Source organism: Typopeltis vanoorti, chromosome 5 (genome assembly GCF_054136105.1).
Source record: "Typopeltis vanoorti isolate ZY-2024b chromosome 5, IOZ_Tvanoo_1.0, whole genome shotgun sequence".
Classification (NCBI taxonomy): Eukaryota; Metazoa; Arthropoda; class Arachnida; order Uropygi; family Thelyphonidae; genus Typopeltis; species Typopeltis vanoorti.
The window spans coordinates 51,464,712-51,490,790 of NC_143553.1; the positions used below are offsets into that span (position 1 = coordinate 51,464,712).

General features: G+C 35.3%; 1 protein-coding gene across 2 annotated transcripts in view; it reads right to left on the reverse strand.

The window, feature by feature from the left end:
* The window catches only part of LOC150106405 (protease-associated domain-containing protein 1), a 45,926-nt gene extending 21,369 nt beyond the window's left edge, over positions 1 to 24,557 (reverse strand). Inside the window, exons 1-4 of one of the 2 annotated variants that reach the window (XM_090393125.1) lie at positions 24,304 to 24,557; positions 18,428 to 18,540; positions 9,799 to 9,908; positions 3,788 to 3,955 (exon numbers count right to left, since the gene is read on the reverse strand). In XM_090393125.1, coding sequence (XP_090249251.1) covers positions 3,788 to 3,955; positions 9,799 to 9,908; positions 18,428 to 18,540; positions 24,304 to 24,424 — 512 coding nt within the window. In that variant the 5' untranslated portion in view covers positions 24,425 to 24,557. The remainder of the gene's footprint in view (positions 1 to 3,787; positions 3,956 to 9,798; positions 9,909 to 18,427; positions 18,541 to 24,303) is intronic. The other variant, XM_090393124.1, reaches the window with a different exon arrangement.
* Between the last annotated feature and the right edge of the window lie 1,522 nt (positions 24,558 to 26,079).

The window sequence follows — 26,079 nt, forward strand, 5'->3', positions numbered from 1 at the left end:
ATTTTCCACAATATTTTAAGTAAAATGAAAAAACCTGAATAAAATAACCTATACCATTGCACTAACTTGAAGAATAAAAACCTACCAATATGATAATAATAATAACTTACCAACATAATAATAATAATATTTCCAGTAATAAATAAATATATTGCTAATTCTGATTGATTGATTTCATTTATATTTCAAAATATGAATGAAATATAATTTATATTATTTGATTTTCAGAAATGCAAAATTTATTTTTATATCTCTTGCAAACAAACAAAATATTAAAAGACAATTTCTGATACACAAAATTCAAAATAAAACAGTTCTCCTTTAATCTAGTGGTTTCAAAGGCTGAAACTTTGTTACAGTCAATCCATTAATGGCTCTAACAGTAAAGAATTAATGGAGAGTAGGTAATTACAAGTGAAAGACAGAAAGCTGCTTGTGTTTTTATCCTTGAAAATTTGTGAAGCAGTTCTTATATCAGATCCATTTCAGTAGGTAGGTTAAAAAGGATAAATGTGAGGTTTATTTTAATCACCAGCACATATAGGATATATTCAGTTAAAAGAAATTATTGCTTTCCCAGTTCATAGAAATGGGCCCAGTAAGGTTTATTTGTAGGTAATAAACTTGTCATTTTAAAATTCTCAATTTGAAAGATGACTTGAAGCTGTTGATATGGTTTATTCATTTTTTAATGAAATATGCTGAGACTTTCACACAAAAAGTAAATTCATTCTAATATGAATAGAGATGAAAGAAGACCTTATTTAATCTATATTGTTATAGATGTAAGAGCAGTTTCTGTATTCTGTATTAGAGGTTCTTAGGATATTACAGATTTTTTAAGTCTCAGCCTAGTAGAGTTCCAAGGAAGTGGAAAGAGGGCAAAATAATTCCCTTGGGAGGTTCTAAGACTGCAGTAACAAATTATAGACCAATCAGTTGGTAAAAAAGAGAATTCAAGAAGGGGTAGATAAAAATATGATACTTTATGAGGGTCAACATGGCTTTGTGAAGGCCATGCCTTAGTAATTTAACTTTTTAAAATAGAATAACGGCTAAGTTGGATGAAGGAAATGGCTACAGGATGATTTTGCTGGATTTTGCAAAGGCATTTGACCAAATACCACATGGAACTGTTATGCAAATTAGAACAAATGGGGATCAATACGACAGTGGTTGAGTGGATAAGAGGGTGGCTGCTGGACATATATCAAAAAATGGTATGTGGAGGGGCAGAAATGAGGCAAAAACAGATGACTAGTAGTGTGCTGCAAGGTTCAGTGCTGGGACCATTGCTGTTTAATTTGTACATAAATGACAGATGAAATAACCTGAAAGGAAATATTCATTTGTTTGCTGATTATGCAAAATTAGGTAGAGTAATAGTTAATCAAGGCGACGTGGAGAGCTTGCAGGACAATTTAAATAGGCTGTCATCATCATCATCAGTGGTTTTTAACAGGCACTTAAGCACCCATGGCTTTTCAAGTATCCTCTGATTTCCTAACTGTAACATGAGGATAAGGCGATTAACCCCCCCCCCCATGCTAAGTATTTTTGTCTGTAAATTGCATGTGTTCTACTAGCCGGTTTGTCTGTTTTGAGGGATGAAACCCTCCACCTCCGTATGAGACTGGCTAACTCACCTTTCATTGAAAGAGATCAAATAGAGATTTCTCATGTCACTGACAGGAATCGAACCCAGGTCTTTCTGACCAAAGGGCTTTGTCTATACTAACTGAGCTACAGAGGCTCAAATAGGCAAAAGATAATGTCAGTTTAATGTGGAGAAATATAAAGTTATGCATTTTGGGATAAATAGATTACAAGCCATGTATTACATTGATGGCACTGTACTCCAGGAAATAGATGAAGCTAGAGATTTAGCAGTGGTGGTAGACAGAGTTGAAGTTTAGAAGACATATTGCTAAGGTAGCCCATAAGATTACTTGGGTGTTGAACATATTAACAAGTAGAAATAAAAAAGTTGTTATTTCTCTTTATAAGGCCTTGATATGCCCACATTTGGATTACTGTGCTCAAGTCTAGTCCCCTGGATTTCTTGGGGATGAGGAAGTGGTGGCGAGTGGCTTGTGGAATATTCCCTATGAGAATAGATTGAAGGTGTGTGGATTGCAGAAGTTGGTTGATATGAGAAAAAGAGGGGGATATGATAGAAACATTTAAGTTGCTTAAAGGGTTTTATAGGACAGATGCAGGGGAAATATTTCAGCACTTGGCTAGAGGGACCAGAACAAAGGGTTATCCCTGGAAGTTGAATAAAGGTGTGCTTAGTAGAGGTGCGAGGTCTAGATTTTTTTGCTTGGAGAGTAGTGAATGAGTGGAATAGGTTGCCAGAGTCAGTTGTGAGCGCTTTGTCTGTTAATTGGTTCAAGGAGAGGTATGATAGATTGGGTCTCCTGCAATGAGTCTTCAGACTCCATGGAGGTGCCCATATCATAATAATAAATATAATAAAAGTAAATTCAAAAATAACTAAAATGAAAGTATTCTGCATCTAATGGATCTGTTTCTTCTATGGGTAGTCATGCTAGACAATAAATCAAGTTAAATGTCATTGATATATTTAAAATGGGAGAGGACATACTTGTCATACTTTTCCTGTTTCCTGCTCTTTGGTTGTTTATAGCAGAAGGGAGTCCAGTGAATTCTTGAACCCCAATACAAAATACTGGTTAACTACCCTTTAGCTAAAAAAAAAGTTCTTAAAGATTACGCAGGATGGGATTGTAACCCAAGGCTTCCTCCGACCACGTCAGTGCTACAGATGCCAGCAGCAACGATATGTGAGATTTCTAATTTCTATGTAAACATTCCTAGCCTATTTTGAGCAGTTATGCAGTATATTTCTTCTTCCTCAGATGTAAATGACCGTTTTCTGAAAAACTTAGGGATTTATTCGCTTAAGAAAAACACTTAAGTTTTATAAACTCCTAATAAAATATTATGTGTTATGTGAAATTTCAGAACGACAATAAAATTCCAAGTAAATCTATAGTCAAACTGAATTGAAAATGGCACTGCTACTGCTTATTATTATAATCATATGATGAAACACGGCTGCGAGTCCCCTTTATGGGGAGGTACAGCACCATCTCAGTCCCCCCAAATTTTATCCGTGCTCCAGAATCGGCATAGCTGACGAATCAGACCTAATGCTGGGTCAGTATTCCTGACTGTAATCCATGTGTGTTCACTGGACCGGTTTGCCTGCTTGCAGGATGAAAAACACCAGATAAACTGGTGGAAAAAACCTGCTGTCCACACCCAAGACCGGCTAACTTGGCTATGGCTGAGGAAGATCCTTAAGCTCCTAGTGTCGTCGACGGGAATCGAACCTAGGACACTCCTTCCCCAGGCATATGGTTGCAAAGCGCATAGTCACTAGGCTAACCATGCGGACGCTACTGCTATCTTTTTTTTTTTTACAATTAATCAGCTACTTTACAATGAATTTTACTAATGAGAGCATTTTATAAACTAGCCAATAAGTATTTTCCTTAGACACTGAAAAGTCAAAATGGCAGGATTACTACAGTCAATCTCACTATAGAATACTCATAAGGACAAAGGAATCATTTTTATAATGAAAGATTTGCTATAATCAATTTCCATTAACAGAGCACCGATGCCATGAGGACTGTAACCAGGACTCTCATGCAATGTTTTAAATGAATTCTAATAAATAATGGTGTTTGCTATACTGAAACTGACCATATTCCATAAAACTCAATACTATAGCTTTGTGGTACTTAGAGTAACATACCCATCTTTTCCTAAAAGAAATACTGCAGGTATGCTGCAGTTTCTTTTTGTATTATCATCAATCATGTCAATATACTGCTCATCGTTATGAATATCATTATCTGAAACAATGACAGCAAGGACACCTTCTCTTTCCACTTGAATACATTTTGTTAAAAAGGAACAACCTCTATAAAAAGAAACAAAGATTGCATTTAAAATAGTTAAATGTTAATTAAAAACTTTTATCAATTATTATTGTGATTTACATTATTTTTTTATTTGTATAACTTACACCAATAGTTATAAGATAGTTGTTTATTACTCTTAAGCAAAAATCCACTATCAAGCACCATTATATAATAATGCATTTTACCTAATATCTGATGTGGTACTACTTGTTTAATGGAGAATCAAATGCTTTAAATAAAACCCAGAACTCTACTTAGAGACCATGGCCTGGACAACCTATGGTATTAATGTGTCATAAGTTTCTGGCCTTAAACACAAGAACCATCAAACATAAGCAAAAGCTGGATGAACACAATTTCGCACATTTTATAATGTAATTTACATATTCTCCTGAGCATGTGAAAGATAAAGGAAGTGAAGAAATAAAAACAACATGGAATTCATAATTTGCATGCATAACGAAAAGTAATGAAGGTACCTGTGTTCTTGTAAATGTGTAAATATTAACTACTACATAATGAAAGTGGATTTTAAAAATATCGGATAGACAGCAGAAGTTCATATTACATGTGCTACTACATGCATGAAAGAGCAATTACAAATTTGTGAGTAAATGTGAGCAATCAAGCCTAATATTTGAAAATACATAAAATCAAGGTTCCAGTAAGAGGTTGGCATGAGAGCAAAGTCATGTTGTAAGGTTAGCAGAATTTCAAGAGCAGAGTACACTTTGAGCTGGTTTTGAATGTATTACCAACACCAACCTCTCATTCTCAACAACTAAGGAGTGCATACTCTTCTTAATGAGAATATCCAATACTGATCAAGTAAAAGCAAATGCTGCTCAAAGACTATGCCAGACCATACAACAGCAGTAGTTCAGATGGGGAAAGGGGGAATCAAAGAGATGAACCTTCTTCCAGCATACAGTCCAGACATAGCACCATCTGATGATCACTTGTTTCAAATAATAGTCCAGTTCATACATCGACAACATTTCATAGAAAAAGCTGAAACTGGATGTCAAGTTTATTATCTTTGAGAGCCATGCTTGGTATCAGATAGAGAGAGAGAGGGAGAGAAATGAAACTGTTTATTTAAAAGAAGTTTCAAGACCACACAACCTAATGACTTGTATTCTGCTATATGTTTTCAGTAGAATACAACAAAAACTGATCTAGGCTATTTGTCTTCAATGAAAAATATAAAATTTTGCTATCTCTCTTTCTCCATGGAAAAACATTTACTTATTTTAAGAAAAATAACAGATGGTTATTAGCATTTTATTTTGGTTGATAGCTTTCTATAAGGTTTCCCTTTTAAATTGAATTTTCTCAACTCATACTACATAAAAAATTATATTCTGGTTTTCATCCTTATTTTACCAAGCATGAGAAAACAAAAAAATATCTGTGCATAAAATATAACATGGCTGTGAATGTTAAAGCATTGTTGTGGATAGTAATATATAATATATAATAAAGTGGATAGCATCCACCTGCATCTTGACCAACAAGCTTCGAGTGTGAATCCCAACTGAGGGTATGGAACTTTTTATTTAACATGGCTGTGAATTAAAGCACTGTTGGTATGAGTGGATAGTATCCACCTGCATCTCGACCAACAAGCTTCGAGTGTGAATCCCAACTGAGGGTATGGAACTAATTATTATTATCGGGAGAGTTATTCAGTTATAACCACCACTATACTTGCTGGTTATAACTGAAATGGCTTGAAAAAATACAGTAGAGTTCTGTTTACTGTGATTAATTGGGACAAAAAAAACGTAAGTTTATTCCATTTAGCCTTATGGGTAGTAAATTAGTAATCATTATTGGTGACTTTAATTATCCAAACATTGATTACATAGAAGAGAAATTTACTGAATTGTTGTGAGACAACTCTCTCAAGCAGCATGTGAAAGAGGAAACTCAAGGTCAAAGTGTTAGATTTGATCATAGCACCAGAAGGGGTCTCTTAAGAATATGACTATTTTACCACCAGTTGGTGACAGTGATCATGCTAAACTACATGATCATTCTAAGTTGGTCATGGAAATTATGACCAACTTAGAAGAATACTATCTTTGGTTCCATGGTATCACTTATAGAATGGGAAAAATATCGGCAATGAATCTTTGAAAAAGTGGTTAAATGAGGCAATATCTAAATGTATCTCTGGTGTATGAAGAATAAATAGTTTGGGAGTGAAATGGATGTGCAACCTTATTACGCAAGAAGTCTACAAGAAGAAGATGTAGAAAGAATATCGTGAGAGGAGTTATGAAATATATAAAGTGCAGGCCAAAAAAAGTAATGAGTATTATGCAGAAAGCTAAATCAGAGCATGAAAAAAATTGGCAATCCAAAAGAATTTTATCGTTATGCCACAATCAAAAGAAAGAATGAATGTGGAAGAATATGTTTACTGAATGCAGATGGGACTTCAGTGACAGAAGCTAATGAGATTGTTCAATTAATGAATGCTCACCTTGTTAAGATATATCAACTAAAGGAATGTTCAACCGAATTGGCCAAGCCTTTCATATGCCTGTATAACTTGAGTCTCAGCTCAGGAATGACACCACAGGAATGGAAGGAACATACGATAGTTCTGTTGTACAAGGGTAGTGTAAAAACTGGTGTCTAGCTACTGAGCTATCAGTATCTCTGGTGTGGTAGTGAAAATTTTAGAGAAGTTGGTAAGAACTCGCATACAGAAATGGGTACACAAACAAGCTACACTCTGCAAGGAGCAGCATGGGTTTACTAAAGGAAGGTCATGTTTTAGCAATTTGCCCATATTTTATAATGTTATGGCCGAGTTGGATAAAGAGAATGAATACACTATGATAGTGTTGGATTTTACAAGGATACCACATGAAAGGCTATTGCATAAACTGGAGAATATGGGTTTGGAACATAGATTCTTCACTTGGATCAGTGGATGGTTGACAAACAGATATCAAAAAATGGTATATGGTGGGTGTGAATCTGCCAGATTTAAGATGACCAGTGGTGTGCCTCAGGGTTCAGTTCTTGGGCCACTGTTGTTCAATCTATATATTAATGACATTAGGAAGGATTTAACAGGATATGTGCAGCTGTTTGCCAATGATGTAAAGATAGGCAGGGAAATCAGGGATACTATTGATATTAAACAATTACAAAATGATTTGAATAAGCTGGAAATTTGGGCAAACGAAAATGGCTGTCAGTTTAATGTTAGTAAGTGTACAGTTATGCACTTTGGCATGATGAGATTTCCAGTGGCATATTATATTAGTGGGGTTATTCTATAAGAAACTGATGAAGCTAGGGATTATGGTAGATAGGAATTTGAAGTTCAAAGGTCACATAGCAAAAGTTGCAAACACAAAGGAGGATAATTACAATGTTGAAGCAAACCTTGACATGTAGGAATAAGAAAGTTATTTTGCCTCTTTATGAGGTGGCCTTGATAAGACTGCGCCTGATTACTGTGCACACATTTGGTCTCCTAGGTTCCAAGGAAGAAGCCATAGAAAGAGTGCAAAGAATAGCTACAAAGATTATATCCGGATTATGAAATTTAGATTATGAGATGAGTATGTGGATTATAGACACAGGTTAATAGGAAAAAGAGGGTGATATGATAGAGGTCTATAAACTTCTGAAGGGTGTTATAGGATATCATTTGATAAAATTGTTTGTTATATGGAAGGTGGGGAAAGAACACAGGAGCATCCATGGAAATTAATTTTGATCATAGCGAAGAAAGGGATAAGAGCTAGGTTTATCTGTTTCATAGAGCAGTGAGTGAATGGAATAGTCTGACTTTAGGGGTAGTGAATGCATCTAGCATGAATGAATTTAAGAGAAGATATGACAGCTGGTTTGGGTGACGAATAACCTTCCTCGATGAGTTCTTTTATAAACCTTTTATAGTTTTCTTCAACCATTTTTAATTAAACTCTTTTCAAGTGTACTTGTATCTAACCTGAAATAATCTCACATTCATTTTTATTTCTGTTTTTTATAAGATATGATAAGATATGATGAGCATTTTACTCTAATCATCTGGAATTTGATTTTCTGACCTTCTTGAAGACCACCACATATGTTCTTGTTAGTTTCTAGGATGAAGAACCTGCATTTCCCAGTAGGATAAACCCTGCCAACACGACTGATAAAGGTTCTTTGCAACCTAACCAGAATTATACTAACCTGATACTAACTGGGATGTAGAAGAATAAGATATTAGATCAGAACTGCTAAAGTATACATTGTATATCTTTATATCTCCATATTTTTTTTTTTAGCAATTCTTATCAAATATTATCTTATCCTTCTACATTTTTCATACATATATATATATATATATATAATCCACATAGGAACTATAGCAGATCGATGTCTATAGTACTACAACAGATCGATGTCTATCTATAGTACTATAGCAGATCAATGTCATATGTGGGCAGAAAGGAGGAATCTTTTACTTTTTTTTTTTTTGAACAAATGAAGGTTGTATTCTTTATGGAAGGTAGAGTGGGGGAGGTTAGAACGTCTATTCTTCCAAACTTCTATTCCAAAGAAGATAAGGTAGAGGGAATGAAACAGGAGGCAATGAAGTTGGCTCAGTGAGTTTCAAGCTAGACCGTAAAAGGGTGTTAAATATGTTGGATTAGCAGTACCTCTTATTCTTATGATTTTTGGAGAGAAATGAAGGAATAATAGTGGCCAATTCAGAGCACTGTGCATGAAAATATTTGTAGAAGAGCCATAAGGTGAAAACAATGTCTATGGAAGAGGGAATGATATGGAAGATGCCCTCCCTCAATGAGTCTTTGGACTTCCTGGAGATGTCTAATAATAATAATAAAAAAATTCTAAAGGTCTGTCTAATGCAAAATTATTTCAGATTTTTCACATACACATACAAAAACTACTATGATTAAAAGTTCTTTGTTCCAGTACTATATGTAAGGAAGATGTACATTGAAGGGATGGGATGGGGAAAGATGTTAAGAAGCAGTATTACAGAAGAATGATAGATTTGAAACAGGTAGTTAACTAAACATGTGGGAAGCCTTATGTGTTCATCGTACATGTTGATTAATTTTAACGGTATAGATGAAAACACAGACTGATAAGAAAATAACTATTTATTAACTTATTGCTGATATTTCGCTAGTATTCTATCCAGCATCTTCAGAGCACAAAAAACATTTGTCACAGTACGCATGACAACCACAATCTGATATAACAATGGGATCAGCTTGAACAATTGTAACTTACAACACAAAGACTAAAGTCCTGATTAGGTGCCATCTATACTAGAAAAAAAAAAAAAAATATATATATATATATATATATAGGTCAGACATATATTTTATAAGTCAGAGAGGTTGTTCCTGGAATCAACAGAAGCCTTGAAACATACTCCAAACCTCAACAAGTATGCTGTATAAATTTGCCAAAGATTTGGGAGACAGTCTTCTTAAGACCAAATTAATACCTGCTTTCTCTCTGTGTTCCCCCCCTCCCCCCAAACACAGATGTCACCTAATCTTTGTGTTGTACATTACAATTGTTCAAGCTAATCCCATTGTTATACTGGATTGTGGTTGTCTTGCATACTGTGACAAACTGTTTTTTGTGCTCTGAAGATACTGGATAGAATACCAGCGAAATATCAGCAATAAGTTAATAAATAGTCTGTGTCTTCATCTATACCATTAAAATTATTATATTATTATATTCTGCTATTTTCTATCAAGTTTAATGCAGTAATAAATTAATGGGTATAATAACAATATTCCAATCTCATCCTTATGTTACTTTATAAGCAAAATCTTACCCCCTTTCAACTAGGGCTATGTTACTTCGAAGTTCCAACTTATTCACAGGTGCACTACATGCACTATGAGGCTCAACAACCACAAGGCCAACGTTGTAAAGGGTTTCATTCTGAAATAATTTACAGAAATAAGAAACTTTACGTCCAATAAAAAATTATTATAATGTGGAAACACATTTGCATTTACTTAATGAAACAATAATGTAAAATTTAAATTAAATATCTATTCTTTAACTTGATACTATATTTGTCTATAGTTATGCAAAATATAGAAGCATTCATCAAGTACTAGGATTTTTCATGTACACACACACACACACACACACACACACACACTAGTGGCCAAAATTGTGGAAACCTTTTGGAAAAAGTGTATTTCTGAGGTTTGATGGCTCATAACACCACTTTTTTTGGAGTAATACCACAAAATTATATATCAATGAAAAGATAATTTAATCAAGAATGTAATGCAATAACTTTTATGAAGGATTTTTTTATTAGACAGCAGTTATAAAGAAGAAAAGTGAAACACAGAAAAAATGAGATATACAAAAATTCTCACAAGATGTCAGTTAATACTTAGTTGGGTAATCTTTAGTGTTAATTACAGCCTTACAACGCCTTCACATGGAGCGAACCAAGTTTTGTAGTTCTTCAGCTGTTATAACGTGAAACCAAGATTGAATTATTGCCTCTATTAATTGGATTTTATTGTTGGGTTGCTTTTGACTAACAAGTTTCTTTAGTCGGCTCCATAGATTTTCAATTGGGTTAAGGTCAGCGCTCTTCCCAGGCCATTCCAGCAGTGGAATATGATTATCTTGAAACCACCTTTTGCACAGAGCAGCAACATGACATGGAGCTGAATCCTGTTGAAATATAAATGCTTCATTATCTTGGAAAAGATCACATGTGGAAGGCTAAGGTTTTGGCTCAAGTATTTCATTTATGTATTTTTGGGCATTTATATTCCCATTAATCACACAAATTCTACCCACACCTTTTGATGTCATACAATCCCAGATCATAACACTAAGTGGGTGTTTCACAGTAGGTGTAATGAAATCAGGATGCAAATCTTCTCCGATTCTTCTCCTTACGTATTTTATACCATCACTACTAAACAGGGAGATTTTGGTCTCATCACTCCAAATAACACTGTCCCATTATTCCACTATCCAGTTAACGTGGGTTTTAGCCCAGTTTAATCTTTTCAACCTTTGAGATAAAAATGGCTTTTTTTCGTGGAATTCTAGCATTTAAACCAAATTCCTGCAGTCTGCACCGAACAGTCCTTGCACTCAACTTCACATTGTATTATTGCGCCATTTCTCTTGTATACACCCAGATGATTTTCTTCTGGCACGTAGACACAGTCTCTCAATTCTTCTATCATCACTTGCTGTTGTGCACCTTTTCCTGCCTTTACCAGTCGGTTTTGTAGTGACTGAGTCTTCTTATACCTCTTATAAAAAAAATTTAGAAATGCCACCTTTGGTTAAGTTTCCACCAATTTTTCTTCTAATTTCTTCATAACTGTAGCCTTGTTCACTTAATAGTACTATTTTACATCGCTTTCTGGGTGACCAGTGTCAACTCTTTGCGCCATTTCTTTAATTTTCTTACGTTTTACAAGCTCACTAAATGAAAGAACACAAAAAAAAAACCAACCAACTTGATAGCAATCACATAACACACTGACAAATGTCCTCCTTTCAGCTCAAATGCATGACATCAACAGCCAAATCCTACCATGACCTTATTGGCTCATTGCCAAACAAGCTAAACACTCATGCACATTGGCTACGATCAAATGAAGGAAAATTATTTCATATCAACCTAAGCAAGTTGTGCTTCTTTTTTCTGGTTATTTGGCTATAACTTTTCATAGAATACAGATAACTGAATAAACTTTGTTGCATTACACCAAACAAAAGTGGGGTTATGAGCCATCAAACCTCAAAAATACACTTTTTTCCAAAAGGTTTCCACAATTTTGGTCACTAGTGTATACACACTCATAAAAATTATATTCACACATATTGAAAAATGGGTATTAACATGAGAACAATACTCAGACATAAAACATTAGTAGAGTGAATATATTATCTAGATTCGGTAATGGTGAGGGCATTCCTGTTCCTCTCAACAGAAAGGAACAGGATTTGAGATTAAAAAAAAGCATCGGAGAAAAAAAAAAGGGGGGGACTGCTTGGAATAGCGAGTGGTTACAGTGTAATTTCAGTTTATATGAGGCATATCCCAAAAACAATAAGAGCCAAATTAATATCACAACTTATTACACTAGTATTTCATCAGGTATGTTGATAATACTAGTGGTAAAAGCATTGCAATCAAGCAGAACAGAATAATCATACAAAATGAAATGATACATCAATGACATGTGGGGAGAAAGGGGGGTTTCACAAGAGAAGGGCTCTTATTTGTATTGTACTCTAACTGCCTTTAGAGTACAATACAAATAAGAGCTGAGTAGTTGTGTGTTTCACTAAAAATGCAGATGGGATGTTAAACAAAATCCAACAAGAGATTGAATCATTTTTCTTTAGATTTAGTTTATGTACTACAGCTTCAGTCTTTTTGATAGCAAGAGGCTTTTATATAAAAGACCACTTTGTTCCAAATGACCCTGCATCCGGAAGAAATCACGATACATGACTTTTTTTTAATATCAATATGCAAGAGACCAAAACATGTGACTGAAATTTGTACAGGAGGCAAGTTTCTGTATTTGGACCTTTCAAAGTTAGATTTGATTTTATTGATAGCAGAAGTGCAAGAGGTAGCATGATGCAATACTTTTACCATTAGACTGCAAAAGTATAATGGACAGCTGTTGCTCAAGTTTTAACAGTCTTAATGGAATGGAAGCCAAGTTAGCAGGTTTTGGGAGTGGACAGCAGGGGGCCCCCCCCTCCAGTTTAGCTGAGTTTTTCATCCTACAAACAGGCAAACCAGCCCCGTGAACACACACTGAAACAATAAGGAATACCTAAGACGATCACTCCAGCCACAGGTCTGAATTGTCAGCTATGCTAGTCCCAAGCCTGGATAAAAATAGGGGAAATTGAGGTGGTGCCGCACCTCAATGGGAGAGGTGGGGGGGTCACAGCCTTGAATCGCCATACAAAATAAAATAAAATGGAAAGGAGATGATGCCAGTTCAGAGGGGTAACACCTATGGAAATATCTGTAGAACACCCATAAGGCTGAAACAGATCTTTTGAGATAGAAGTTGAGGTGCGTCAGTGAGAGGGATCACTGATCTGCTCTCAGATGAGAATCAAGAATTTAAGTTGTTGATGCACCACCCCAAACATGAATATACTATTCTAAGGCTGGAAAGATTTGTACTATGTTAATAGCTGGATGGGTGAAAAGTATTGTCTTGAATGGAAAAGGATGTCAAGTTTTTTAGAGGCAGAGGAAGCTATTGATGTGATGCGAGGAAAGACTAGTGATAAATGTCAATCCAAGAAAACATAACTGTATCTGTCAAGTGAGTTATTATTATTATTAAGAGAGACCTCCAGGGAGTCAGAGACTTGTCGAGGGAGACCACATCCTACACACACCAGCTATCATACTTATCCTTGAATTCATTCACACTGCTTGCACTCACAACATCCAATGGCAATCCATTCCAATCACGCACCACCCTTTGAGAGAAAAATCTAGCCCTCACCCCCCCCCTTCTTGGCAGCCTTCATTCTCAGCTTCCAAGGATGCCCTCTCGTCCTTTTCCCACCCTCCATAAATTGAAATCCTGTATGACCCTTTCAGAAGTTTGTAAGTCTCGATCATATTACCCATCTTTCTCCTGTTTGCTAGTGTCTGCAGTCTACAAATTCTCAATCTGTCTTTATAATCAATATTTCACAATCCTGATATCATTTTTAACACTCTCCTTTGTACTCTCTCCAATATATCAGAATCACAATGGGAAACCAGGAGACCAGACCTGCACACAATAGTCCAAGTGAGGTCTTATCAAGGCCTTGTAGAGAGGCAAAATAACATCCTTATCTTTACATGTGAACGTTCATTTCAGCATTGCAATTATCTTTTGAGTTGTATTTGCAATCTTTGCAACATGGCCCCTAAACTTCAACTTCCTATCTATTAACACTCCAAGATTCCTAGCCTCATCAGTTTCTTCTAGCCTAATCCCACCAATATAATACGACATTGGATATCTAATCATGTTGAAGTGAATGACTTTACATTTACTGACACCTATTTTCCCATGCCCACAATTCCAGCCTATTCAAATTATTCTGCAAAGACTGTACATCAGCAGCATTCCTGATGACCCTACCTATCTTTGCATCATCAGCAAATAACTGTATGTCACTTGTTAAATCCTTCCCAATATCATTAATGTACAGATTGAATAACAGTGGACCAAGCACTGATCCTTGTGGTACACCACTTATTACCTTAAACCTTGCAGATTCAGATACCCCGTATACCACTTTTTGATATCTGTCAGTCAGCCATCCTCTTATATTATATAACCCAAATCCATTTTCTCCAATTTATGCAGCAGTCTGCCATGATGTATTCTGTCAAAAGCCTTAGTAAAATCCAAAAGTATCATGGTGTAGCCATTCCCCTTGTCTAGTTCAATAGTAATTGTTATAGAATGTCAGCAAGTTGCTAAAACATGACCTTCCCTTAGTAAACCCATGTTGTTCATTGCAAAGTAGATATTCACTATCAACCCATTTCTGAATGCAGGGCCCTAACTAATTTTTCCAAAATCTTCACCACAGAACTCCTGAGATACTAATTGGTCGAAAGTTGGATACATCGGTCTTTGCATCACCCTTGTGCAATGGAATTACCATACATTCCTTCCATTCCTGCAGAATCTTCCCTGTTCCGAGACTCATATTAAACATCCTAGTCAAAGGAATGGCCATTTCAGCTGAACACTCTTTTAGCACACGTGCTGATATTTCATCAGTTCCTATTGCTGAATTCTTATTCAGTTTGTGCAACAGCTCTAATATCTCAGCCTCACACATCTGCATTTCTTCATCTAGTGAAGAGGTAACAGTGAGCACAATGTTGCATTCACCAGGTCGATAGCTTTTAATGAAATAGGTGCTCATTAACTGAACAGCCTCTTCTGCATTTGAAACCCTCATGCCATCTGGATTTAGAAGACTTATTCTTTCATATTCATTCTTTCTTTTACTTGCAGCATATCGACAGAATTCTTGTGGGTTGTCTTTAGCATGCGGAGCCAGTTTCTTTTCATAATCAGACTTTACTTTCCATACAACAGTTAGTTATTCTAGCCTGCTGCTTATAATTCATAACGGACATTATCCTTATGCAAACAGTATTCCTTCCACATCGTCCTTTTCTTACGAATCTCTTACTTAATGAGATTACACATCCATTTGACTGCTACTCTATTTATTCTTCGAACTCTTGGAACACATTCCGATATCGCATCATTTACGTATTATTTAAATGCTTCCCATGCACAGTCGATATTCTTTCCATCCAGCAACCGATCCCATTCCACTGAACTCAGTATACTCCTCAGTTGATCATAATTTCCTGCTTTGTAGTTCAGCATGTAAGCTTTTCTGAATGGAATATTCATAAACTTAGTCACTTCCCAAGTAAGTACTGCATGATCACTGTCACTAACTGGAGGCAGAATAGTTTCGTCTTTAACTGAAACACCATCTGACACTATAATCAAATCTAACACTCTTTGCCCTCGAGTTCCTTCTGTCACATGCTGCTTGAGGAAGTTGTCCCACAACAGCTCAATAAATGCATTTTCATTCTTCTCATGAGATTCTACTGCTACCCAGTCAATATTTGGATAATTAAAGTCTCCCATTATGATTACTCTTTTCGTGCTCACCTTTTCTATTTGGTGATGCATTTCTTCATCACCAGCTACCGATTCACCAGGTCTGTAACAACACCCCACTATATAATTTGTCTTGTTAGATTCCACCTCACAACAGATCGCTTCAAACTCACTGCCACATGAAATATTGTTAGTAGCATTACTACATTCATAGGTCTCAACTCTGACTGGATTTAAGTCATCCAATATCATTAGCAGCAGCCCCCTCCTCTCCTATCCACTCTATCCTTCCTAAAAATACTGTACCCATGATACTCGATACCAGTTAGTAGGTCTGATTCCAATAGCCAAGTCTCACTAATTCCTACAATCTGAGGTCGCAACATATTGACTAAGGCAACAAACTCTACCCCTGTCTTTGCAAAGATCAAATCAAATCGATAATCAAATAAAGGAAGGTGATCTGATATTCTTTTGAGGAAAAAAAAAAAAAGCAAGATTATTTTGGAAACAGTGAAGATGGCTAAGTTACATCATTACTATGGAAGAATAGCAAGAAGGTCTGAGTTAAGGCAGTGGTTGTAATTCTTGAAGTTTGGGATATTTGTGCTTGTAAAATTTATTAAATGAGTAAGAAGAATGCATACAGAAAAAGATGGGTGGTAAGGGATAGAATAATCAGAGCACTCTTGAACTGGCTGATCTGGAGAAGTCCAAAATGGAATAAGTCCATCATTGTATGCAGTGATCAACTAGATAGAAATGTTCCAATGATGGAGAATGGAAAGACTAAAGTTGGCAATTTGATGGAGAGACCTAAATTGAAATAGCAAGGATTTCTCATCGCACGTCCAGAAATTGATGTAACCAAGGAGATCTGCTTGACATTCAGAGTCAAATACATATTGGAAATTACTGATTAATTAGTGGGCTTTCAGGATGGTAAAGAAGTAACCACTCCATTATTTTAGAGAGAAATAAAGCAAGAGCAAAATTTCAGTTTGAGCAGAATATCTCATTTTTTGGAATAGGCTGAATATATGATTGCTTCCAGTCATGGAGCAGATATCAGTAGTGGAGATAATGCAAGATGAGTGAAACTTTCTAACAGAACTAGAGTGCTACTAAGACCAGAAGATTATTTTTTTTTTTTTACACGTACACACATATATACATATATCTAGGTTATTTAAGATTTTTTTTTTTTTTGTCTTAAAACTGAATTTGTCTCCAGTCACTTAAGAGCATGCTGAATTTTTTTTTTTTTTTTTTTTTTTTTTTTTTTTTTTTTTTTTTTTTTTTAATGCCTTGGCCAGCAGGTGGGAATTTTAGAAGTAGCGAGGAAAAAGGATTTCATTCGGGGGGGGATAACTTCTGCAACCTTCTTAATCAGGTAAAAGAATGGAATGTATACCCATGGAATGGAAGAGAGAAAGTCCTAGAGGTCATCTCACTTGAACATATTATAGTGCTAAAGGACATCAAGATGAGAAAGGTTGAAGTGAGTGCATATTGTGGAAACTTGCACAAGTTACGGTCAGAGTTAATGAGGAGAGTATCTACAGCATACTTGGAGGGAGACCCAGATAAAAAATTAAAGACTGTGGCAGAATGGAAATGATTATGTAGTAGTCTAGTTGGTTGATAGATGATTTGCATTAGATCACCACTTACAGCAAACACTTCATCTTTTCAGCTTGGTTGATGGAACTGGAAAAGGGAAACCAGTTGATTCTTAGCCAGTTGGAATTGCAATGTTCAAGTCACCTAGGAAGATGACTTCATTGGTTACACTTGTATTGTTTCACTTACTCACAACTCAGCATATACATGCTGAGTTGTGCTCTGATGATGCCAATTTGAAATTCATAGAAATATAAGCAGGTTAATAAAACATCTTTTTATAAAATAGTTTGGTGTTGTTATTACTGTTAAAAATAAATCATGAATTGTTTGGCTAGTTGGACTGCAGATAATCAAGCTTGAAAGATAAGGAGTAGAAGAACTCTGTGACCTTCAGAATATGGATAGTGATAAATGCAGCAGATGAATGTAAATAAATGGGACAGGAAAACCTTACTAGATAAAGGTCAAAATTTGGCATTGTCTGGTATAAAATATTAGATTGGACAAAAGCACAAGTGCCGTTGAAGGGATCATAAAGAATGTAGTTTGGAGTGTCAAGATGTACAGGTAGTTAAAGTTGATATTTGGTTACAAATAGAAGATCAGGTATGGAAGTGATGATGTATAGCTTTTGTATTTGTGTTTATGCCACAAATGTCCCTGAAGTGAATGTTTTTTGTACTATCATCATATTCACATAAAAAAGAGAAGTTCAAGGAACAAAGAACTATTTCGGTTGGAGCAAAAAACTTTTCCATAGCTCAGCGTCATGCAAACTTTGCTTGTCTTAGTAGCACCTGCTAAGACAAGCAAAGAGCTGCTGCTGCTGGAAGTATATCAATTGTTACTTCCTATGGCAACTAGTCATATCCAGCAACTAAATTTGCTGGATATGACTAGAGATGTGGTGATAAGCTAATCCAAGAATAAAAGTGTAAATTTTTCTGCAATGACAAAAATGGCAAAACAATGTTATAACATACTTTAAGTTCTTAAGTTAAGGAATAATACAATATATTATAAATTGCTAGCTATTTAGAAGCAACCAAAGAGTGACATCTCCTTTGATGGCTATGTAACAGATATATACAACTAGATAAAGGTAAATATATCAGATAATGTAGGCAAATTTACATTACTTACAAATGGTACTCCGAAATCCTGAGCTGGTCTGACTTTAAATGTATAACGCAGAGTTTCCGGTTCTATTATCTCAAAATACAAATCTTCTCTAACATTTTTTGTAGCTCTAGATTCTATAAATAAATTTATAATTATAAGGAAATACTGCTTATATTAAAAATTAAAATACAGTAACACTATTCCATTCAATGCTGTTTCATTATTGCAAACACTCAGTAAAACGGCAATACCCAATTCCCAATGGTACATAATTCCCTGAATTCTCCAGCTTCAAATGATAATACTCAATGTACCAACTTCCTTAGTAATTTATTAAATACATAGTACTTAAATGCTAGTGACGTTTGAATTGGTTAAAAAACAATTTTTTCTTTTTTACACCATGATGTCTAGAAAAAAATAAAAGAACTTAATATAGACTTCACAATAACCAATGCAAATTATGGACCAATTCTTTGAAAATGACCGAGATTATGATTGGAACTAGGTGGCACATTACGGAAGCAATATTTTGCTACCAAAAGCCCCTAACCCCGTTTGTGAGTGAAAAAGAAAATAAGAATCGACCCTTCATAAGTACATCTTCTAGATAAAAAAGTTCAGCCTGGCTCTTCAACTAAAATGTAAAATATAAATACATTATATAAGCTTATATATATAATAATAATATTATTACCCAAGATCCCATGGAGTCAAAGACTCACCTGGGAAATATTGTTGAATAAAAGTTCAATACTGTCCTATTCATGTTTGTATTTTCATTAAAGTAAGGTTAAAATGATCTCATTTAGTGCTCTATATTCTAAAAACGAATGTTGAGTTAATCAGGGATCTTCCTATGTTTCAAATTTTTCTTGGTATCCTACTCAAGTACAGAATCACATAAAATGATACAAAGTCCTAACAAAAATCACAACTAAAATGAACGTATCATTACTTAATAACTAACATACCTACTAAATGCATTTCTGAAAATTACATTGTGGGTCACAGTAATTATTAAACCTTCAGTGATCCAATAATGCAAAATGAAAGCATCCATATAACCATTAAACAAAGAATGTAATGTTGGTAACTAATTTTCACTTACATTCCCCTTAACATAATAAGCACAGTATTTCACAATATCCTGTCATGCATTTCCTAGTTCTTGCTATAAATTGGTCATCTCTGCCAAAAGGTAATTTGATGATAAGTTAGCAACTGCTAACTACCAGCCTTTCATTAAGTAACCAGGCTGGCAGATGAACAGTTTGTAATACAAACTGAGAATTGTGTGGCTGAATATTAAGTTACAGAATGTGGTTTCAGAGAATTTATAAACTGGTTATAACCAGTCTATCACCAATAACATATTAGTATATTCAAGGAAATAATTTTTTTCTCCAATCAACCTTTTTCAATATATGACAAATAGTCGCAGAACTAGGGGAAATCTGTGGAAGTTGTGTAAGAGCGTGGTTAGTAGGGGGCATGCAGACTAGATTTTTTTCATGGAGAGTGGAATGGATTGCCAGAATAAGTTGCAAGTTCCCTGAAGGTGGATGAGTTTAAAGAGAGGTATGATAGGTTTTGTGTGTAAAATATTTAGTTTGGGTCTCCCACAAAGTAGTCTGGACTTCTTGGAGATACCATATAATAATAATTTCATGAACTTAGATGGAAGCTGGAGAATGAAATTAACAGATATATTGACTTCTATTTTGCTGATGACAGTGGACTCTCTTGACACAGAAATAAAATTAAGGGAATTAGTTCCAGTGTCTAGTCAAACTGGGTTGAGCCAAAGAAAAACAGCATAATGATAAATGACAATATAATGCCAAAAATAACTGCACTAAAGTGGAGAAATGGAGAGAGCAGATTCATATTTGGGACTAATTATAAAAATCAAAGTTAGATACTTTTATATTTTCTGAAGATGAAACAGATTCAGAGATGATATTTCAACTACCGTAGTTTGAAAAAGAATGCTTCAACTATAGCATCATACTTGTATGACATATGACAGCGAAATCTGAAATTTAAGATATGGTTCACAAATTGATATCCAGACATAGGAATGGAACAGAATATACTTAGTACACAATGCTTAGAGATAGGATAACTGACTTACCAAGAGTAAGTCATAAGACCATACCCAATACATAATGTAAATCAGCCCAAGAAGATAAATCTGATCTTAAGTGGAGATCCTGTTATCAAAAGTAAGGTGATTGGTGAAGCATGATCTTTCCTACAAGAAACAGGACTGTTCTGATAGTATGGAAGCTCATCAGATTATTCTCACCTCACTGAATGGTAATGAGATAAATGTTTAAGATATTGGTTACAGAAAATTTGGAAGCTTAAAGCACTAGATAACTGTATGGTTTGTCAAATGAAGAATCAAGTGTGATGTTAAAAGCAAATCTAAGGATAGAATATGTTGTCGGTGAATGGTTAACACAGTAGAAAGAGTATGGGTAAAAACAGAGAGCCAAAAGGCATCCTAAATTGATAGAGGAATCCAAAGTGAGGAAACTATCTATCGTGGTATGTACTGAGGGAGAGGGAAGAAAACTGCTGCAATCCAATCACAAAGAACTGAAGGCAGACAAAACAGTATCTTTAGCACTGTTACTTACTGAGTAACAGTGGTAAAGATATGATGCACTATGGTTGGGTTCCAACATAAACATGTTTTCAAAAGTTATAATTTGCAAATATCTTTAGCATAATGACAGTTAACATGTTAAGCATATTTAACATTTAAGCACTCATTCATCATTCTCCATTAAAAAAATCATACTCACGTCCTTAAATAGCACTATTCACTATTTTCCACAAAGTGCTTGCAACGGCTTACAAACACTTATCTACATTTAGATTAATTTTTTTTTTATATTCACTATGTGAAACAGTTATTTTCACATGCAAAAAAAAAAAAAAAAAAAAAAGAACTAGTCAAGCATCAGAATAAATATTTTTTACTATCAAATTATCCTATACAGTTAAAGACTAGGACTACAATTCATCAATCAGTGTTGTTCTTCCTCCAATGGCTTTATCGCTCAAACTGAATCTTGGACTCTTGAATCTTCATCTTCACCCCTGCCTATCTAAAACCTTGCTTCTCCAGTTTGAACATGACAATATGAATGGTACTATCTCAGCCAAAAATATATCCATCTTGTTCTTGGTTTTCCTTTTAGTCTTTTATCAGAAATTTCACCATTTATGGTCTTCTTGGGAATAGTCAATGGAAAGATATAACCTACAGTGGTTGTTATTTAAAATTTATATGAAGGTGAACTCCAGTGATTCATGATAATGACTTATGTATCAAAATGGTTTCTCAAGAAATTGTCTGGTGACATGTGGACGTTCTCAGCATTGCTCATTTCTTTAAATCAATTCCCCACTGCTTGACTCAATTGCTACTACTACTGACCGCCGCTACTCATTCAACAAAAAATGCATAATGTGCTCAGAGAATCCCAATCCTATATGCAATCACATGTAATCCTACAGCAATGAAAGAAACTGATGGTAGCATGCTCAGTTAATCCTATATGCAATCACATGTAATCCTACATGCAGTCACTCTAATCCTATGGATTTGAGTGACTGCATGTAGGTCATTCATACAAAAAAGAAAAAGGGTAAGTGATAGAACTGGGTCTTGGCACTCCTGTGCTGCTGTCAAAGCTTGAAAAGAGGGAGCCATCCACCATAACATGAAGTGAACGGCCAGAGAAAAATATGGCTACCCAATTAGAGAGAGTGGCAGGTAGACTGATGGATGGCAACTTACTGAGTAGGCCTTGATGCCAGACACAATCAAAAGCTCTAGAGATGGACACTACTATCCAGTGTCTCCTACCCATGCCACACAAGTTTCATGTCAATTTCCAGTATGGAATAGCATATTGTAGCAGATTTTATTATTATTATTATTATTATTATTATTCAGGTCTCCATGGAGTCAAAAGACTGATCGTGGGAGGTCCTTCGTAAGAACATAAAGTCTGTCAAGACTCATCGAGGGGAGGTCCCCCCTAAGAAACACAAAGTCTATCATACCACTCCTTAAACTCATTGACCGTTCTCACTCTCACCACTCCATCAGGCAATGCATTCCACAGTTCAACCACCCTCCACGCAAAGAAACCACTCCTCACCCTCTTGCTCACAGTTTCCTTTCATAACTTACAGGGATGGCCTCTTGTCATCACTCCTTCCTGCTGTTCAAACAAGCGAAAGAACTCCCCAGTGTCAACCCTGTAACTACCTCTCAACAATTTAAAAGTCTCAATCATATCACCTCTCCTTCTTTTATCCACCAAACTCTTTTCAAGTGGTTATTAGTCAAATGAAACACATCCAGCAGTAACATGATGCAGCCATTTTCTTTATCCATCTCAGATGTCATTGTTATAAAAAGTGATTAAATTACTAAAGCAGGACCTATCTTTCACAAAATTGTGCTATCCCCCCCACACAGGTGGGGGGGATAGCACAATGTATAGGAATTCACCTGTATAGGAATATGATACTGGGTATCATATTCCTATACAGGTGAATAGGAATATGATACTGGGTATCATATTCCTATTCACCCTTTCCTGAATTTGCATTTACCCAACTTTTCCAATACCGTACCATCACTCCAGATATACAAAGTGATATGCAATTTGCTAGTTCTGTCTTGGAGATTCTTTTATGTAAGAATTATCTTATCCTCTTCCCATTCTCACAGAACAAAACCAGAGCTGACACTTAAATTAGACAGCTTGTTCAGAAGCACTATTAGACAAATGCTTCTGTTATAGAATCCTATAACACTATATATGAATATATCCTGCTAATAACCCATCCAACTCGCCGTATATTCACAATGCTATTTCTCAGTATGCTGAGCCATCCAGTTTGCCTACCTTCATTCTCATACTGGTCTCTGGCACAACAGACAACTGCAATATCTCTATTTGGATACCACACCCTTGAAATGTGATGACTTAGCAACTCAACTATTTCTTCTGCTTCTGTCACTTTAAGTACATTCAGCAATCATAAAATTAACTCTCCATCTTTCTTATTCACTACACACAATGAAAAAACCTTTCAGGATTTCTTTCTTTGGCTTGCTCAGCTAATTTACTCTCACAATCTGATTTAGCTCTATTTTCCATGCAAGTCATTCTTCTTAACTGTGCACTGTATTGCTAATGAGCATGCCAATCACATTTTCTTTATATTCCAGAACTTCACAATATTTTCTTTTGTAGCAGTTCCTACTTTAGATGCTACTCATCCATTTAACTTCCACATGGTTTATTCTTCTAGCCCTGGGAATGCAGTCTAATACCTTCCCAGATATGCAATACTGGCATTCTCTTGTAACGTCTTATGACATGGCACTGCTCCAAGCAGCATCTTAAGTCTCTAACCACTAGTTCTGTTGTTTCGCATGCCCTCCCCCTTCTTTAACTGTGAAGCGAATATGACTGGTTGCACATACTTGCTCCTTTTCTACAGACCTCCCCCAATCTCCAAGGATGGTCTAGGAATTCTGTAAATAGAAGATGAATATATGAAATATGTTACTAAGACAGAGGTTTTCAAAATGTGTTGTATTTGGGTCTTTTATAAATAAAAAAAAAATGCTTGTTGAAAAACTGTTAAAGTTTAAAACTACAACAAATTGTAACGCATATATACGCAATCACGATATGTATGTGCCTACGACTCCAGACATACTTAGGGGCTAAAGATGAATAATATCTTAAGCCCGAATTTATGACAATATGATGATATATTTCATATTTCCATGCATTAAAATAATAATAAAATGGATAAATAATAGAAAAAAAGGCGTTGCCAACGTCAAATACCTGATAATCTGGAAAACACTAAGATTACGAAAAAAACTTCAATTGTAAAAATTCCAACGAACGTCTTAAAAAGCCATATAATTTCACGTAGCCTCGTTGCATATTTTCCACCGTGCAACATCACCACATTGATAAAACATTTGTGATATCAATGCTCAGGCGTTATCCCAAGCGAGGTAGAAAACTACCTTACATTTCTCACCAAACATTCTCCGTGTGCTAAAAATGATACAACTGCAATGGAGAGAAACTTCGTAGACTTTTCCGATAGAGGACGGTTGCGAATTTAGAAAAATTAAGTATTTACACAATAAAAATGCATTGAGTGGTTCTTATTTTGAGTATTCTTGAAGTGATATTGTAGATATGTTCTACAATAACAGTTCAGCAGTCAGTTACTGAATTTTCTCACCATGGTAACTACTTGCAGAATTTTTAATGTTGTAATCAGGAAAGAGTTACTACAATGTTACATGCATGGGTGAGAATTAACGTATAACTTCATGGCCTGTCGAGAATTGCAAGCTATTATGCATGTAGAATTAGAAATAGACTATAGATAATTTATCTACAATGTAAACTGCTCTGGCTAACGAGCAATTATTATTATTACTCGGCACCTACTACCAGAACCGATCGTGGGAAGCCAATGAACTACACAACATTCTACACTCCAATCCATCGTGTTTGCTACACAATCAACTGTCTGCGCTACACCATTTACTACACACTTTGTTTCAATATTTTGAAAAAAGCCCATATAGAAATTCCTGCGTCATAATGAGAATTGAACAAGTATTTTTCAACTGAAGGGCACATGTACGGCGTTTTTCCTTTAATTATTATTGCAAAAACAGATTATCACTGAATCCAAGAAATAACTTGAAGTCAGGGACGATTTTATCATTAGGCGAACCAAGGCAATCGCATAAGGGCGATACGACTTCGGGACCCCAGATTTTGCTACATAGTTCGGGTAAAAATTACAACCTTCGAAAAAAAAATTAGTAAAACCTTGATTAACAATAAAGAACTGAAATAAGTCAAGCCATCCTGGTGCTCGCTGATGATCCTACATTGTCTTCGCCTTTCTATATTTTTCCACTCCCCTGCTCTTTGTATACTTAACCTCAAGCGCAGAGATTTTTCCTCCTTCTGGCATCTGTCCCAAGATGAGCGGGGAAGTTCCAGGATGTCCCTCAAACTCATTTTTCAATTATTGATACCGCAACTGCCATATGTTTTAAATGAAAAATTCAAGCACATGTCTACAATTAACGAAAAGTTTGGTTTCCTTTTTAATATGTATGAATTTCAAGAACTGCTTAAAAAATGTTTGGTATTGGAAAATTATTTAACACATGATAATTCTAGAGATATTGATAGAACAGATTTATGTAGTGAATTAAAAATAATAGCAAGGCGAATTCCAGAAAATACTTCCTCATTAGATGTCCTGTCATACATATGCAAAAATAATTTAGAAAATAGTGTTTCAAATGTATTTATTGCTCTGAGAATTTTTTCGACATTGCCAGTATCGGTAGCAAGTTCAGAAAGGAGTTTCTCGAAATTAAAGCTTACAAAAACTTACAATCACTCTACGATGGCTCAGGAATGACTCACTGGTCTAGCAGTAATATCTATAGAGCATTAAATTGCATCTACAATCAATACATATGAATTAATTCAAAACTTTGCCAAATCAAAAGCCTGAGATATTATTTTTCATAAATTTTGTATTTATGATGTAATAATTTTCTTGCTATACAGATA